Source organism: Drosophila pseudoobscura, chromosome 2 (genome assembly GCF_009870125.1).
Source record: "Drosophila pseudoobscura strain MV-25-SWS-2005 chromosome 2, UCI_Dpse_MV25, whole genome shotgun sequence".
Taxonomy (NCBI): Eukaryota; Metazoa; Arthropoda; class Insecta; order Diptera; family Drosophilidae; genus Drosophila; species Drosophila pseudoobscura.
This window is the reverse complement of record NC_046679.1, coordinates 16,270,893-16,284,834: the sequence shown is the minus strand read 5'-3', so window position 1 is coordinate 16,284,834 and position 13,942 is coordinate 16,270,893. Positions and strand designations below refer to the sequence as shown.

The following is a 13,942-nucleotide window of genomic DNA, read 5'->3' as shown; positions in this document are numbered from 1 at the left end:
TTTTTTATATCAGTCTATGCAAATAAACAAAGGAATTCTATATCAATTTTTAGTGAATTTGTTACAGATTGTTTTGTATCGATTTGTTTCATTGTTGACGGGTAATTATAAAACTTTTAGAGTAATTCCATATACAAGATCCTACTTAGGTATACTTTGCTATTGTTGCTTTCGTATTCCGTTTCCGTTCTACTTCCTAGAAGTCGAGTGTAAATGATAGCGACAGAAAAAAGAGCAAGAGCAACCAAAAGTTAAATGCAAAGTTCTGAATGTGAAAATGAGCTAAAGTGAAAGTTTTTTCTTTACTTTTTTTGCGTTGGCTCCCGTTGCCGATACCGTTGCCGTTGCCGGTTCTTCATATTATTATTATCTGCCTTAATTGTTTTTCTTTCGACTTATTTACTTCGAGGCCCTTCTGGCTCTGTCTCTGGCCCTTGTTACGGTTCGAGTGGGCTGAGGAAATTTTAACAACTTAGCTAAAAATCTATTATTACGCTCGCCACCTCAATTTCCCCAACTTGCCGGCAGGGAGGCCAAAGGACCAGCTCATTTATTTCCGCACGGAAATTGCCCTGTGACAAAGCGCTTTTATGAACCCGCTCGACATGGCTCAACTGACACAGCCCCCCAGCCGCCCCAACCGCCCCATCCGCCCCAGCCACAGACTCCCGCACTTGTTGGGCCTTTGCCAGAGCAAGACATCAGGTGTTTGGATGATTTGACAAAAAGTGTTTGGCGTTTTGTCGAAACGCGCCCTGGAAGATTAGTGTGGATTTTATGGACTTACGCGTCGTCAGCTAAACTGCGTGCAAATCTCACGGCCAGCGGCGGCGGGACCCTCCACCCTCCTTCTCCACCCATTTCTCCCCCAGAATTTGCGTGCACCTGCCGAACTTCTGTCGTTTCTTGGCTAAAAGTTTTCCATGCCTGTGGTTGTCGTTTTTTTCGGCCACCCCCCAGCTCCCGGCTGCTGTCTGTTTTAATTTGTTTGCTTTTATTATTGAGAGATGCCTGCTGCTCCGCTCCCTGGGCCATGTTTGATTGGCCCTAAGTCCCTGGTCAGGTGCTGTCTGTGTGGGAGACGCTGTCAATTGGTTTTCTTTTGGGTTTTTCTGTGGGCTTTGACTTTCGGTTTGTTAATTGATATTCATACAAGACGTGCAGATCAAGATGTCACTGGAGGTACACCTCTCACTTGGTGGTGCAGATACAGCGTCAAAGATTTTCTGGAGTGAAGTCTGACTATTACCATGGCCATTGAGAGTGCGCAAACAAAAGCACGTTCCAGATTCATTAATAAGTTTCGCAGTGTGCATAATTATATACATACAACCCAGGCACCAGGGCAGCGGAAATTGCTCACAAAAAACTATGTCCGCCAGCGAGCGAGTGACCCTCCTAGTCCAGTATTTTGAGGAACGATGTCAGCGACAGCGACAGCGATGACGCACTTAACTTTTAGTGTAGCCTGCAGTTTTTACTCCTCTTCGCTCAAAGAGCCATCGTCAGAGGACGTCATTGTCGATGACTGCGCTGTGCCACTTGCGCTCTGGCGTGCAACTTTGTCCGGCATCAGAAAACGCTTGGCGCGGTCCACAGCCAGAGCCAGTGGCAGAGCTAATAGCCAGCCAGAGCTAGCTGGCGACCATAACTCTTTGTCCTGTTCAGCAGTTATTGAACATTTTCAATTACTTTCAGTCGAAAGCATAAATTTTTAATAATTTGAAACATGATAAAGGGAAATTAAAGGCGAAACTTTCCTTCCCAAAAAAAACGAAGCATAGTACGACTATGCCCGTCATGGCGTAGCGGCAACGCACAAAGCACGGAAGGGATGCAGAGCGGGTCTGGGTCTGGCCGTATCGGGGGATTGCTTGTCGCGCAGGATGTTTTATCAAACTATTATAATTACGTTGGAAAGACAAAAATTTTAATAAATGATAACTTTTTTGTCGTCAGCTCGTCGTAACTTATTAAAAGTATAACGCACAAAGTGAAGGATCTCCACTGGGGTGGATGGAAGGGTGGGTCGGTGCTTTATTAACGAAATGTTGCCAAGTAAATTTTGTTATCAAAGTTTATTATGCCATCGGATGAACAGCCATGTTTGGCTTTGTTGCTCCTCGTCCTGGACACGGCTGCAGTGCGCATATTTAAATAGATTTTTTAATATAACCCAGAGGGTGGAACGGGATCTGATTTGACCACCACACAGTAAGCACTCTAAGGAATCAAAGCCACTCTAACGAATATTGGATATTGCTCGACGTTGTCCTACAAAGTTTTACGTGAGTTCAGCTGATGTTTCCTGTGAGGACAGTGACAGAAAACTTAGGAGCTCATGACGGAAAAAGAGGTGAACCTGCTGAATTATCCTTTTAATCCTCAAACGAAAGAAAAATTAACCTAATCCAAACATAGTATCTTAAAATACAAATACCTCTGAGCTGTTTTTCTTTAAGAGCTAAGTATGTATGTACATATGTATGTATCTGTATGTATCAGCCTTCAGTTAAATATTTGTACCAATATATTTGCACCAAGATTCTTCGACTTGGTAAAATTAATATGAAAATATTTGATCTAAATATATTTAGTATTTAAATTAAAAATTTGTATATTTTTAGGTTTTTTGTGCTTACATTAAATATGTGTCTCATTAAAAAGGCTTTTAAATACATTTTTTTTGAAAAAAACGGAACTTAACTTAAATTTTCTATTTTTCTACTAATACATTTTATTTTATTTAAAAATGTGTTGCTTTCCTTTTGATGTGCCATTTTTCTCTGAGTGATGGTTCGGAAGTACATTTATTTCTTATTTTCAAAAACTTTCAGTAACAAAGGTTCTAAATATCCAATAGCTACATTTGGTAGCCAAAATCCACATACTCACATACACATGCATTGAGTATTCATTCATTTTTAAGTAGACACACAACATTCGGGCCATTTCTTATGCTCCGCTCTGTTCCATGGGGAGATTCCAGAATTGTAGAGTTGCCAAATGGCAAAAGTTTTTCGCAAATTATAATGGAGGCGGGCGCACATAGGAGTAGGATATTTGAATTTAATTTCGAGACAGCGGGCGGCTGAGTCAAGCAATGGAATAACTGCAATGGCGACAGCAGCTGTTGAGCTACTTTAACAGTCTGCTAGCTCATTAAGTTTTCCCGCACAATCATACGCATATACATACGTACAGGAAAAGTGAGAGAGGGAGAGAGAGAGAGAGAGCCAGAGCCAGAGCCAGAGCAATATAATGCGGCACACAAATAAATTTGTCACAGAAAATTCTGCAACTTTGTGTAATCCGCGGGGGGAATGCGACGCCGCGGCGACAGTCGCCGTTTCGTGGCCACCAAGGGAAACCACAGCGCCGAGAATCTAGAAATCAACGAGTTTATCTCATTAAAAAGTTATTTTCCGCAGCAGCTGCAAACATACACCGAACGGGAGCGAGGCGATGGAAAATCTTTTCCTACACATGCCCAACACCAAGACCAAGAAAAGCGGAGGAGCAGAGCGGAATAAAGGATATGGGAGGAGCAGAGCCAAGCCGAGCCGCGTCCCGCCATGTGTACTTAAAAGTACAGCCAGCTACGAAATATGTAAATCCACTTCATTTAATTTCGCATTTAGCCAAAATGCTAACAGCAAATGACAAATATTCTTGTTAAGAGGCATAAATGCAGTCAGGGGGTGGGGAGGGGGTGGATAGACAGCCGGGGCTGAAAGACTTTTCCATGACTTGGGCGGGCTTCCTTGGCGTCTATCCAAATGGGCCTTCGGCAATGGAGGAAGCCGAAGCCTCGTGGCGAAGCCGTCGTCACGGCTGTTGCTGTTGTGGTAGTGCCAGTGCTCGACATACTTTGCTCCAAGTATTTTCCAACTACGGCGTCGCCGCCAAAAAGACAAAGTACATTTCCGTTGGCAGTTTCCGGTTTCCGGCACTGTTTTGATCCAGCGCCTTGCTCAACTCTTTGCCTGCCCCTCGGCATGGCTCATTGTGGTGTACGGCACACTGTAACAAATCGAAGCATCGATTCGAAAATTAATATATCTGAGTGCAGGCGAGAGCGAGAATTGCAAATCAAACAAACAGGATTCTAACACTACGTCTAGCACGCAAATGAAGTGCCCGACCGAAGGCAAAGAGGCAACTTTGCCACCTCACCAATCTACCCCAATACCCCCCCCTTTCTGCTTGGTGTGGCACGGAGGAGGTGGAGGAGATCAGACTCAGACTACGACTGCACGTTGTAGGCGTCCTGCACGGATTTGGCTTCTGCTCCTTTGTTGTTGACCAATCCTGAATGCTTTAGCATTTTGGTCAATATTTGTGCTGCGCTTTTGCGTGTCCTCCTCAGTTGTGTCCTGTGCTCTGCTGGCAGCTTGGCCGTGGTCTGTCTGCATATGCAGATGTGGTAGATGCAGCAGCATGCGTAGCAGGAAGTGCTTTTAGCCAGTGCCGTGCCGTGCCGTGCCTTGCCTTGCCTTCCTCTTCCTCTGGTTTTCATTGCGTTTTTCGAATTGGTTAACAACATAAAAACCGGCTTACACCTCGCTTAGACCGACACACACACAGCCCTCAGCTTCAATTGGGACTCCGTTCACTTGTGGACTCACTCTATTTACCTGCTTGTGCAGCTCCATCTCTTTCTCGAGCTGGGCGCCTGACTGCCTTTGGTGTGTCTGTCTGTCTGTCCATCTTGGCTCTTCAGTAGATTAGCATGCTGACCGCTTCAACTGACCGTGTTCATAAGCCCAGGCCGGCCCCCCACATCAATAGCCCCTAATAAAACTGGTCTCTATTGGAAATTCGTTTTCGACCAATTTCTGATTTCTTTCAATTTCTTTTGCCGTGTGCTCTCATTGGGCGTAATGGATAAAACTTGTCTAAAAGTTATTGAATGTTTTTTCCATTTCATGGATGGATATCTACAATTTGTGATGGTTTTTTGCTCTCAATTGTTGTTGTTCTGTTGAATGCGGTTATTTGCCCTAAATACATCAATGGCCAAAAGCAGAAATTCATGCAAGCTTTCTGGCTATTCTCCTAATATGAGTCCAGGTGAGGGCAGACAATCGACAATATGTACCTTTGGTTGTGGCTATTGTGCTGTTGAAAATAATTGTGAATACTCGTATGATGGCAACAGGCTGAGATACATTTACAGAAGACCAATTTTATTAGGGATTTTAAAAGTTCTGCTAACTGAAATTCCTGATTAGTAACACAGTTCGGAGTGGAAATTTGTAAATCGAATTAGAATTTGGATCGATGGTATTTCAATTTCGGAGTATTCACATAACACTCCGCTTGCAAACAATGACTAGTAACTTATTTTGTTGCCAATTAAATCCACTAAAATAACACCAAAACAAAAGCAAAGCTGAAGAAATATGAAAAATGGCAGGGAAAATTTTGCTTAAGGTAGCTGTATCTTCGGGTATATCCATTCTATTAATACAAATTCAAAATCCTGTGAAAGTTCATAAAATTCTTTTCAATTTATAAAATTTTGGCTATATATTGGGTATATGGCGGGTAAAAAAAATGTATGTCTTAAAGATCTGTAAACCTGCTTTAATTTAAATGTCAGGGATTTTAAAAGAAATTCTTTCGACCTTCAAAGCTCAAGGGGAATCCATTGCTAAGCGAAAACTTGAACAACATTCAACTGATTTTTATCGGAATATTCTACAAGCAAAGCTTACAGGAAGGAGCGCCACTATGTAAAATACGGGATCGAGTAGGCAATCTCCCATATTACTCCTTAGCCACTAAGAGGTTTTAACTTATGTTTCGACACAACTTTCAAGGCATCCATATCCCATATCCTTGCTACCAATCAAAGGTCAACCACTTCACTGGCAAACGCAGACTAGAACCACACACACACGCTCAGTCAATCTGGCACCAAAAATCCAAAACTTTATGCATCATTTGAATGGCAAACTGCTTGACATTTTCAAAACTCGACGGACTGTCAGCTAACTCTGACCCGACCCATTGGGTTTTAATGGAAATCGATTCGCTGACAAATTAAAGCAAACTTGTACAAAATTCTTCAGAACTTTCGACCCTTTGTCCGACAGCCCAATGTCCCGTGCCTCCATTGATCATCCAAATGTTACGCATCGCACAACATTATTCACAAATACAATTGGAGGACTTTGTTATTTACTAAAAACTTAAAGGTCTCAATAAAAACGCCCTGGGATGCACGGGCTACCTACCCTTTTCAGTCCCTCCTTTAGTCGGGCTTTTTTGATCCTATGCAAACAGGCAGATACAAAAAAAGTTACCCAGTTCAGTAACTAGTCCTGTTCTACCCTTGTCCCTGCCCCTCTACTGACAAAAGCAGAAGCAGGTCGTCTGTGACTCTGACTCGGACTCAGAGTCGGAATCGGACTCGGACTCTGGGCTCTGATTGTGAGAGTTTGGACTGCTTGGGTGTTTGTGTGAGTTTGTGCTGAAAGGTCAGCATTTGTGTGTTTCTCTTATGTTTGCTTTGTAATTTGTTTATGCAAAATTGCCAGAGCAATTTCATAATGGGTCAAAAGAGAAATCAACTTTTGTCGAGAGTGCTTTAAAATGCATGACAACCACAGCCAGTAGCCCGGTCCAGGATATGCGCCTGATTGTTGCCAGGTTGTCGTTACCCTGCCGTCATACACCAAATGGACCGGATGTCAGAAAACTAAAGTTACCAGTTTTTTCATCACAGACACAGACAGAGACACAGTCAGACAGACACACACATGTCTGATGCAAACAGGCTTGACCCGTTGAAGAACCATTCCATTCCCGTTGCGAATAACCGCCATTTGCTGTTTGGACGCCGGCCCGTTGGGTTGATTTGGCTTTTAGTTTGCTTTAGGCACCCCTCGGGAGTTTCCCTTTTTCCGGAAAGCTTTCCTTCGTCCATTTTAGTTTCCTTTCGGCCAAATCCCAAGTTTTGCATAGTATAAGGCTTTTAATTTTTGACATTTTATTTGACAAGTTTATGGTCGAAAAACTATTTAAATACCTAATGTAAAAACTTGGTAAAGATATGATGAGTGGTCTTATACTCAATCCAATCCGCACTGGCAGCTTTGGTGGCATTGAGGTGCTGGAAAATTGCATTCCTGGAGGGATGTTTGCACGGAATCAATACAATATAGAAATCGACTCGTAAAAGTAATTGCAAATGTTTGCAAAATTGCTATTTGATGACGGAAGTGCAATGCATTTCCCGTGTGCGCAGACAGACAGACAGGTGGCGGTGGGGCACTTTCAGTTACTTGCCACCACGTGGCGTGGGAGGTGGGTGGGCGTTGGGTAGCTGTTGCCACGCAGGGGCACGCACGGGTATATACTCGCCAAGCAACAGTTGAGCTGGGAAACCGCAACTCTTCAATATGGGATGCCCCAAGAGTCGACTACTTGTTATAATTCTTATAATTTTCTGCATATACGTTGGCTTTTTGCTGACGCCAGCACTTCCGTTTTGATAAGGTGTCGTCATGCAGATAAGATTTACTTATGTGTATTCCTTTAATGGAGTGATATATTTCCAATGCTACTTTAATCATTTCAAAGGAGGCCATGAGTTACAGAAGAAAAACTCGTTGCATATGCCATACAATATGTAAAGGCATATTTATTCACCTGAATGGATGACCAGCGATTACAAGAATCTCAGACGGAGTGCCACACAACACCAAGCCAATGCCCATTTGCTGTTGCTGTTGCAGTTCCCTGTGCAACATTTCACTGTCACTTATGCATGTCCGCCTGTCATTTAAGCGCAGCTTGACTCAGGCTCATACACACACACACACACGTACATATATTCCATTATATACATGGGTGGTGTATATGGTGTATATTTATGTATATGCAGGCTATAAATGTTGTTTTATTAACGACCAACTGTCGTTAGTCGGACGGAGTGGGGTCCTCCGGCTCGGCTGCTTGGTCCAGTGAATTAAATTGTAAAGATTCCTCTTATATTCAATGAGCTCTTACTGGCTGGGGGCTTTTTTTTTTTGACTTTTGATAGTCCTTTACATTTTTCTGCTTTTAATTTTTCCTTTAATATCGTTATTAAATGTAATATGACGTTAAATATTTCCCAACAGATGCTAGTCATTAAAATCATTCAAGGAATTTTCAGTATTGGGCTACTTTGCATAAGTTTTATTGTTTGAGAAACCAAGAATAGCTAGCACACGCTATCTGATTTTCAGCTTAAAAAATCGATGTTAAAGGTTAATTAAACACCCAATAAGGTGCGTATTTGTTGAGCACACCCCCTTAGCCAGGACCATACTCTGGTTCGACTGCTTAAGCTCCTGCTCGCAAAGGCAAATAAATCGTAACCAAGGTAAACTCGGAGATTCACCCTTAGCCATTTGGCAGATACGTCGATGCGCTGCATTATTAGGCGAGAGAAAGCTTTCATTAAACTGACAACGGGTGAGAAAACAAAGCGCGAAACTTCCGTGGCATTGCGTAATTGACTGACTGTCTGCTGTGCAACATTTTCCCCTGGACCGTCGTCGCCGCGACCAATGGGGAATAGCTTATAAGGCAGCGAAAGAGGGCGAAACAGTGCTAAAAGTTGCGTCCTTGTCATAGTTTCATAATACCCTCTACAAAGGGTATTTATGATTTTCAGCAGATATTGTCGAAGCAGTGAGTTGGTAAAGACAAATCTATTGATCTTGTCAGCTGGTCGACATTTTTCACAGAGATCGGATCGGTTCCAAGACCGGCTATAATAGTGAAAATGTAATGGAAATAAGGGTATCTTAAGCTTCGACTAACGACTCTTCTACGCTTCTATCCTTTTCATTCCGGGCTCCAAATACAGAGCTGCCTTTAACTTGTGGCTTCACTGCGTTCCCCCTGGTTTTTTCTTGGACTTTTTTCGGCGCTTATTTACGATAACTTTATGACGCTTATCGCTACAAATGTGCTTGTATCTGGGAGCTCTGTGTATCTCTGTATCTGTATCTGTATCTTTATTCCGCTTGCAAGTACATTCCGAGGGCGCCACATAAAAGTAAAGTGTAGCCAAGTTGATGCTGTCAGGGGGAGTTGTGCTGGGACAGGCGTGGAGAGCAGGAAGCAAGCTTCACTCCTAAGTAACTTATGCCATAATTTCACCCGCCCGCTCGCATTCCCACAACGCAAAAGCCCTGTCGCTGGCGTTGGATCTGGCACTGGCCACACTGGTGGCGGCGTAATCGCAAAAAGGAGTCGTCTGGCAAATATTATTTTTTATATTTATTCGACTTTTTTCGCCTTTTGCTGCTTAATGTTTATTATGAATGTTACTCGTGAGCGTATTTAGTTAATTTTATTTCACACAAGAGAAGTCAGAAAAACGGCCAACCAGTGCGTCCTCCCTAGAAGCACTGCCTAGTTACGACTGAATGTTTTTGCGAGTTTTTTCCCCGGACTTGAGTCGACTGTTGGCTGAAAATTAAGTTAACGCCGTCAACGCTTCGCCAGTGTCTCAGTTCGGTCTACTGGTGTATGTGAGGGTGTCGGTGTATGTGTTTGTGGTTGTGCAAATTAGAAGCCAGTAAACATGGCAGAAGGCAGAAAAGGCAGAAAAGGCATCCGCTTATCTGCGTTAAGTAGATGAGAAAAGTTTGTTGCTTGGCGCCACGTTGATAAGTTGAATTACATGCGCACACATATTTCCTCCATGGCAATCCTGACGAGATGGAGTCATGAACTCCCAATCTTTCACCTCCCATCCATCCAAATGGGTAGATATAGAGACACATTACCTAAGGCGATCCTGTCATATGCATTAATATGTTTATATTCACTGAGCTTTGGCTTTGTTAACAAGCCGAACTTCGCATTGGTCCTCCATCCTGACTTGGCTCTTTTATGGCTCAGTGGCCAAGTCAGCGACATTGACTTGGCCAACAGGAGCGGAGTAGAAGAAACTGCGAAAGGAGAAGGCAAAAGCACCAGCAGCATTAAACTGGCGACACTGTTGCCCAAATCTGCGCAGCTTAAATGCAAACAGCTCAACTTTGTTGCACTTGCAGCGGCTGTCTCCGCCTCCGTCTCCGCATCCGTCTCCGTCGCTGGGCACTCTCCGCTGCTCTAAAACGACCTTCAAATGAGGTGTGGCCACGGAGTGTGGGTGTGGCAGCGACTTAATTAGATTTCAGTTTACGCCAGCGCTGCACTTTATGGCAAAGGTTTAAAGTGACCATTAGGTCGAACGACATTCCAAGCCCTTGAGATTGTGGCTGGAACGCTACTCGGGTAGATATGATGCCCCAGTAGATAAAGAGGCGGATGGGATAAGTATTTTATATTCTTTAATGCCACAAAGGTAACCAAATTTAAGAGTTTTATGTTAAAAAATCCTTCATTACTTCATTCTGTTTTTCTTAAAATAGAAAAAACGATTGGATGGTCCTGGCAAATCGACAAGTTCGCGAAATTCACCCAAATTAAATTTGTTGGGTTCATAGACGAAGGGCTCCTCTAATACCTCGGAGGTTTCGCTGGATTCTATCTCTATTCGAACAGTTTGGCGGGTTGTTATGCCCAGTATGGCCCAGATGTCGTACTCCTCCTCTTCCTTTTCCTCGACCACCTCTTTGATGGACGAAATCCTGCTTCTGGGCAATGAAGGTCTAGAAACGAAGCACTCCTTGTATTTCCTATAATCGCTCTGCACATTTTCGATTAAAGGATGCTTTCGATTTTTAATCAAATCACATATCTCGTCGATGGGCGGGTTTTTTACCCAGTAATTGTTGCGTCGTACTATGATGTCCACTTGGAATTCTTGGTCCGAGTCTAGATCGCATTCGCGACAGTCGAAATATAGAATCTTTCTGTTTTGCTCTAGGGCTCGTATGAGGGTTAGTCCTACTGCGGGACCAAGGGGTATCGCCGCCATTTCCAGGCGACGCAGAGGATTATGGCTACGCAGCAGGATCCCAATGATTCTACCAATAGACGCCATACTTGTTTTCCCATCTATGCCATTAATGTTGAGGGAATGCACGTGGCCGGTGCCATGGATCCAGTGAAAGAGTTTTCCCAGGGCATTGTCGCAGAGGGGATTGTGGGCCAGCCCTAGGTACTCCAGGAAATCATCTTCACCCTTGTGATGCGCCAGAGCCATGCCGATCACATCCATGCTATCCACGCCAAGACGGTTGTATTCCAGTTGTAATGTCTTGAACATCGTTGTGCGATCCATCATTATTTGCAGGGCATTACTGCAGTCATCCTGCATTTGGTCGTACCCAAAGTCGATCTCTTCCAGCGAGTCCATGAACCGAAGAGCACGCGCCAGAATGCCTAGATGTCGGCTGTCCATGAGACTGTTGCGCAGTCGAAAGATCTGGAGCTGCTTTAGGTGCAACAAACCCTTGGCCAGGTGCGTCATGTCGTCGTATGAGAATTTCAATTGGTAACTTTTAAAATGTTCGTGATTGGTGTCCGGTGTGCCCAGGAACTCCAATGTGAACGAGGTCAGGTTCTCAAAGAAGCGCACAAAGCCCAGATCAATGTGGTGACACAGCTCCGTGGGATAGTTGAATCGCTTATGGTGGCGCAACAACAGTCCCCTGTTGCGCATGTCGGTTATTTGGTCTTCGTGATCGGATGGCTCCGGCTCGACGGGAATGTCGAAGACACCCTTTATTGCTTTATTTTTTTTCTTTTTCTTTGCTTGCTCAACTGTGCGCCTGAACTCTTCTAGCATCTTCTCTCTTTTGAGGCGACGCTCTAGGTGTTTGGCATATTTCTCGGCAGCCAAGTCCCGCAGCTGTTGGCGTGCTGCGTTGCGGAAATGACGCGCTCTGCGCCGCTCTGCAGTCTCGTCAAAGCTCTCCTGAGATGTTGACGGCGATGCTGATGATGCTGGGTTTGTGTTTCCCAAAAAGGCCGTCTTTCTCTTAGAATCAATTGCAACAGAGGTGTGTGTGTTTTTCTCAGTTTCACTTGTACGGGGGGTCTGCTGTAAGACAGGTTTCTCCAAGACTGCAGAGGAGTCCTTCTTTGGCTCAGATTCACTTGTACGGACAATGGGCTTTCGCACAGGCTTCTCCACGACTTCTTCCTCCTCTTCACCCTCGTCCTCGCCCATATCCTCATCCGTATCAGGTTCGTCGCTGGATATAGGTTCCTCCTCTGATGACTCAGAGGAAACATCTATTTCCCCCTCGCTCAGATCGTACTTGGCGAACACCGTGTCCGGCAGCGCCTGCAGTCTCTTTATGTGTATGGCTGTCACATATTCTTGGATCAAAGCAGCCAGCTCGGCCATCTGCGTCTCTGGCCAGAACGCTGCTGGGCAGCTCTCCACCAGCTCCACGTACTTGAGACTCAGTCCTTTGGCTCTCCAATCGTACTCGTGCCAGCTCTTCCTGCGCAGCTTCTTGTCCGGGCATTTGGCGAACACAACACGTTGCCAGTAGCGCTGGTCATCGATAAAGTAGCAATCAGTCAGCGGCAATTCCACGTCCAGTGCATCGTAAAGAACTCGCATCAATTCTGGTCTCTCCGCCACAATTAGTGGAACGTTCCTGATACCCCGTTTGGCCAACGCCTTTACGCACAGGTTGGCCAAAGTATCCAACGAACCTTCTATGAAGGCCTCCGCGAAGACCTCCCGATTCTGTTCACTCTGAAGGCGTAGGGTATTCACCGAAGTCTTGTAAAGCTCATGCACTGCCACCATTGACGGATCATTGGGAAGGCGTATGATCCGCGCATGATGCGGCTGTACGACATTATCTTCGTCGTTCAAGTCCATCGATCAAGTTTTCGCTGCTTTGTGGTAAAAATAAGGAATATATTAGTATAGTATGTCTTTTGTTAGGCAATGTGGAAGTATGTTTAACTTCTCGAAGTTTATTTAGAAGATAATGTGATGATGTGATCTGTCTTCTGTGGCTTTGGCTATAGACATTTTAGTTCCGGATTACTTCATACTGCCTGGAGTTATTTGCTTTATTTAATAAGTGCTTGCCATGGCTAATTTGTAATAACTTACCGGAACTATTCGCAATTAAGGAGAACTTTAAGCATTTGCTAATATTTGCTGCTAATGTCATAGCCGAGCACTCGGCAAGCACTCGAACCAAATTTAAATTAAGCTAACCTAATTGAGAAGCAAAGAACGGTTTCTTCTTGTGGCAAGACATAGTCCCAGTACCAGTCCCAGTCGCAGTCCCCTCCCCTCTCTATCCTTCCGCGGCTATGAGCTCACCTTGCTTCAGAGTGCTGCGCTTTGTTTTGATGGCGGAGACGCCTTCGGCTTCGCCCTGCGGGCTATTTTTGTACCTAATGAAATAAAAATAGATGTTGTTAACTGCTCGCTCGTTCAGTCTGCTCATCTTGTCTGTGTGCTTTTGTACTTTTCACTCAGATCGGTGATTGCCCCTTAGTCCAAGGATACTCCAAGTATGCAAGGACTGCAACTCGCAGGAAATCTTTCGCTTGTGAATCTATTCAGGGTTGATTGTCTTCTAAGAGTAAAACCCTCAGCATCTCCAACTCCCAATACGGATTAAGTGCATGCCAGAACGGATTTCTCGCCCTGGCTCTTTCCCTCCCCTTCTCCCCTTTCTTTCTCAGTCAACGACAACTGCATTGCTAAGTGGAATTTTGGCCATGACTTTTGCTTTCGCTTCGTCAATCACCTTTTTATCTGGGACGACATTACCAAGCCAGCCAGGCAGCCAGGCAGCCACCGAGCTCAAGCTGGATTCGTCCTTACCAAGATGTCCTTCCTCGTTCACTTATGTCCTTCCTGGCCACATGCATGTGGCTTTGTATGTGTGCTTGTGTGTGTGCCAAAATTTATTACAACCTTTGGGAATTCTTTTAAGTAGTTGCTCGATTCAAAATAATTTTCCATTTATCACTGTGATAACAAAACAGTTTTTCCCCGACC

General features: G+C 44.4%; 1 protein-coding gene across 1 annotated transcript; it reads right to left on the bottom strand.

Annotated features, from left to right (window-relative positions):
- Positions 1-10,326: 10,326 nt before the first annotated feature.
- LOC4801918 (uncharacterized) lies at positions 10,327-12,936 on the bottom strand. Its single transcript, XM_001358899.5, has one exon. The coding sequence runs from the start codon at positions 12,797-12,799 to the stop codon at positions 10,397-10,399; it is 2,403 nt and encodes an 800-aa protein (XP_001358936.5). The 5' UTR covers positions 12,800-12,936; the 3' UTR covers positions 10,327-10,396.
- Between the last annotated feature and the right edge of the window lie 1,006 nt (positions 12,937-13,942).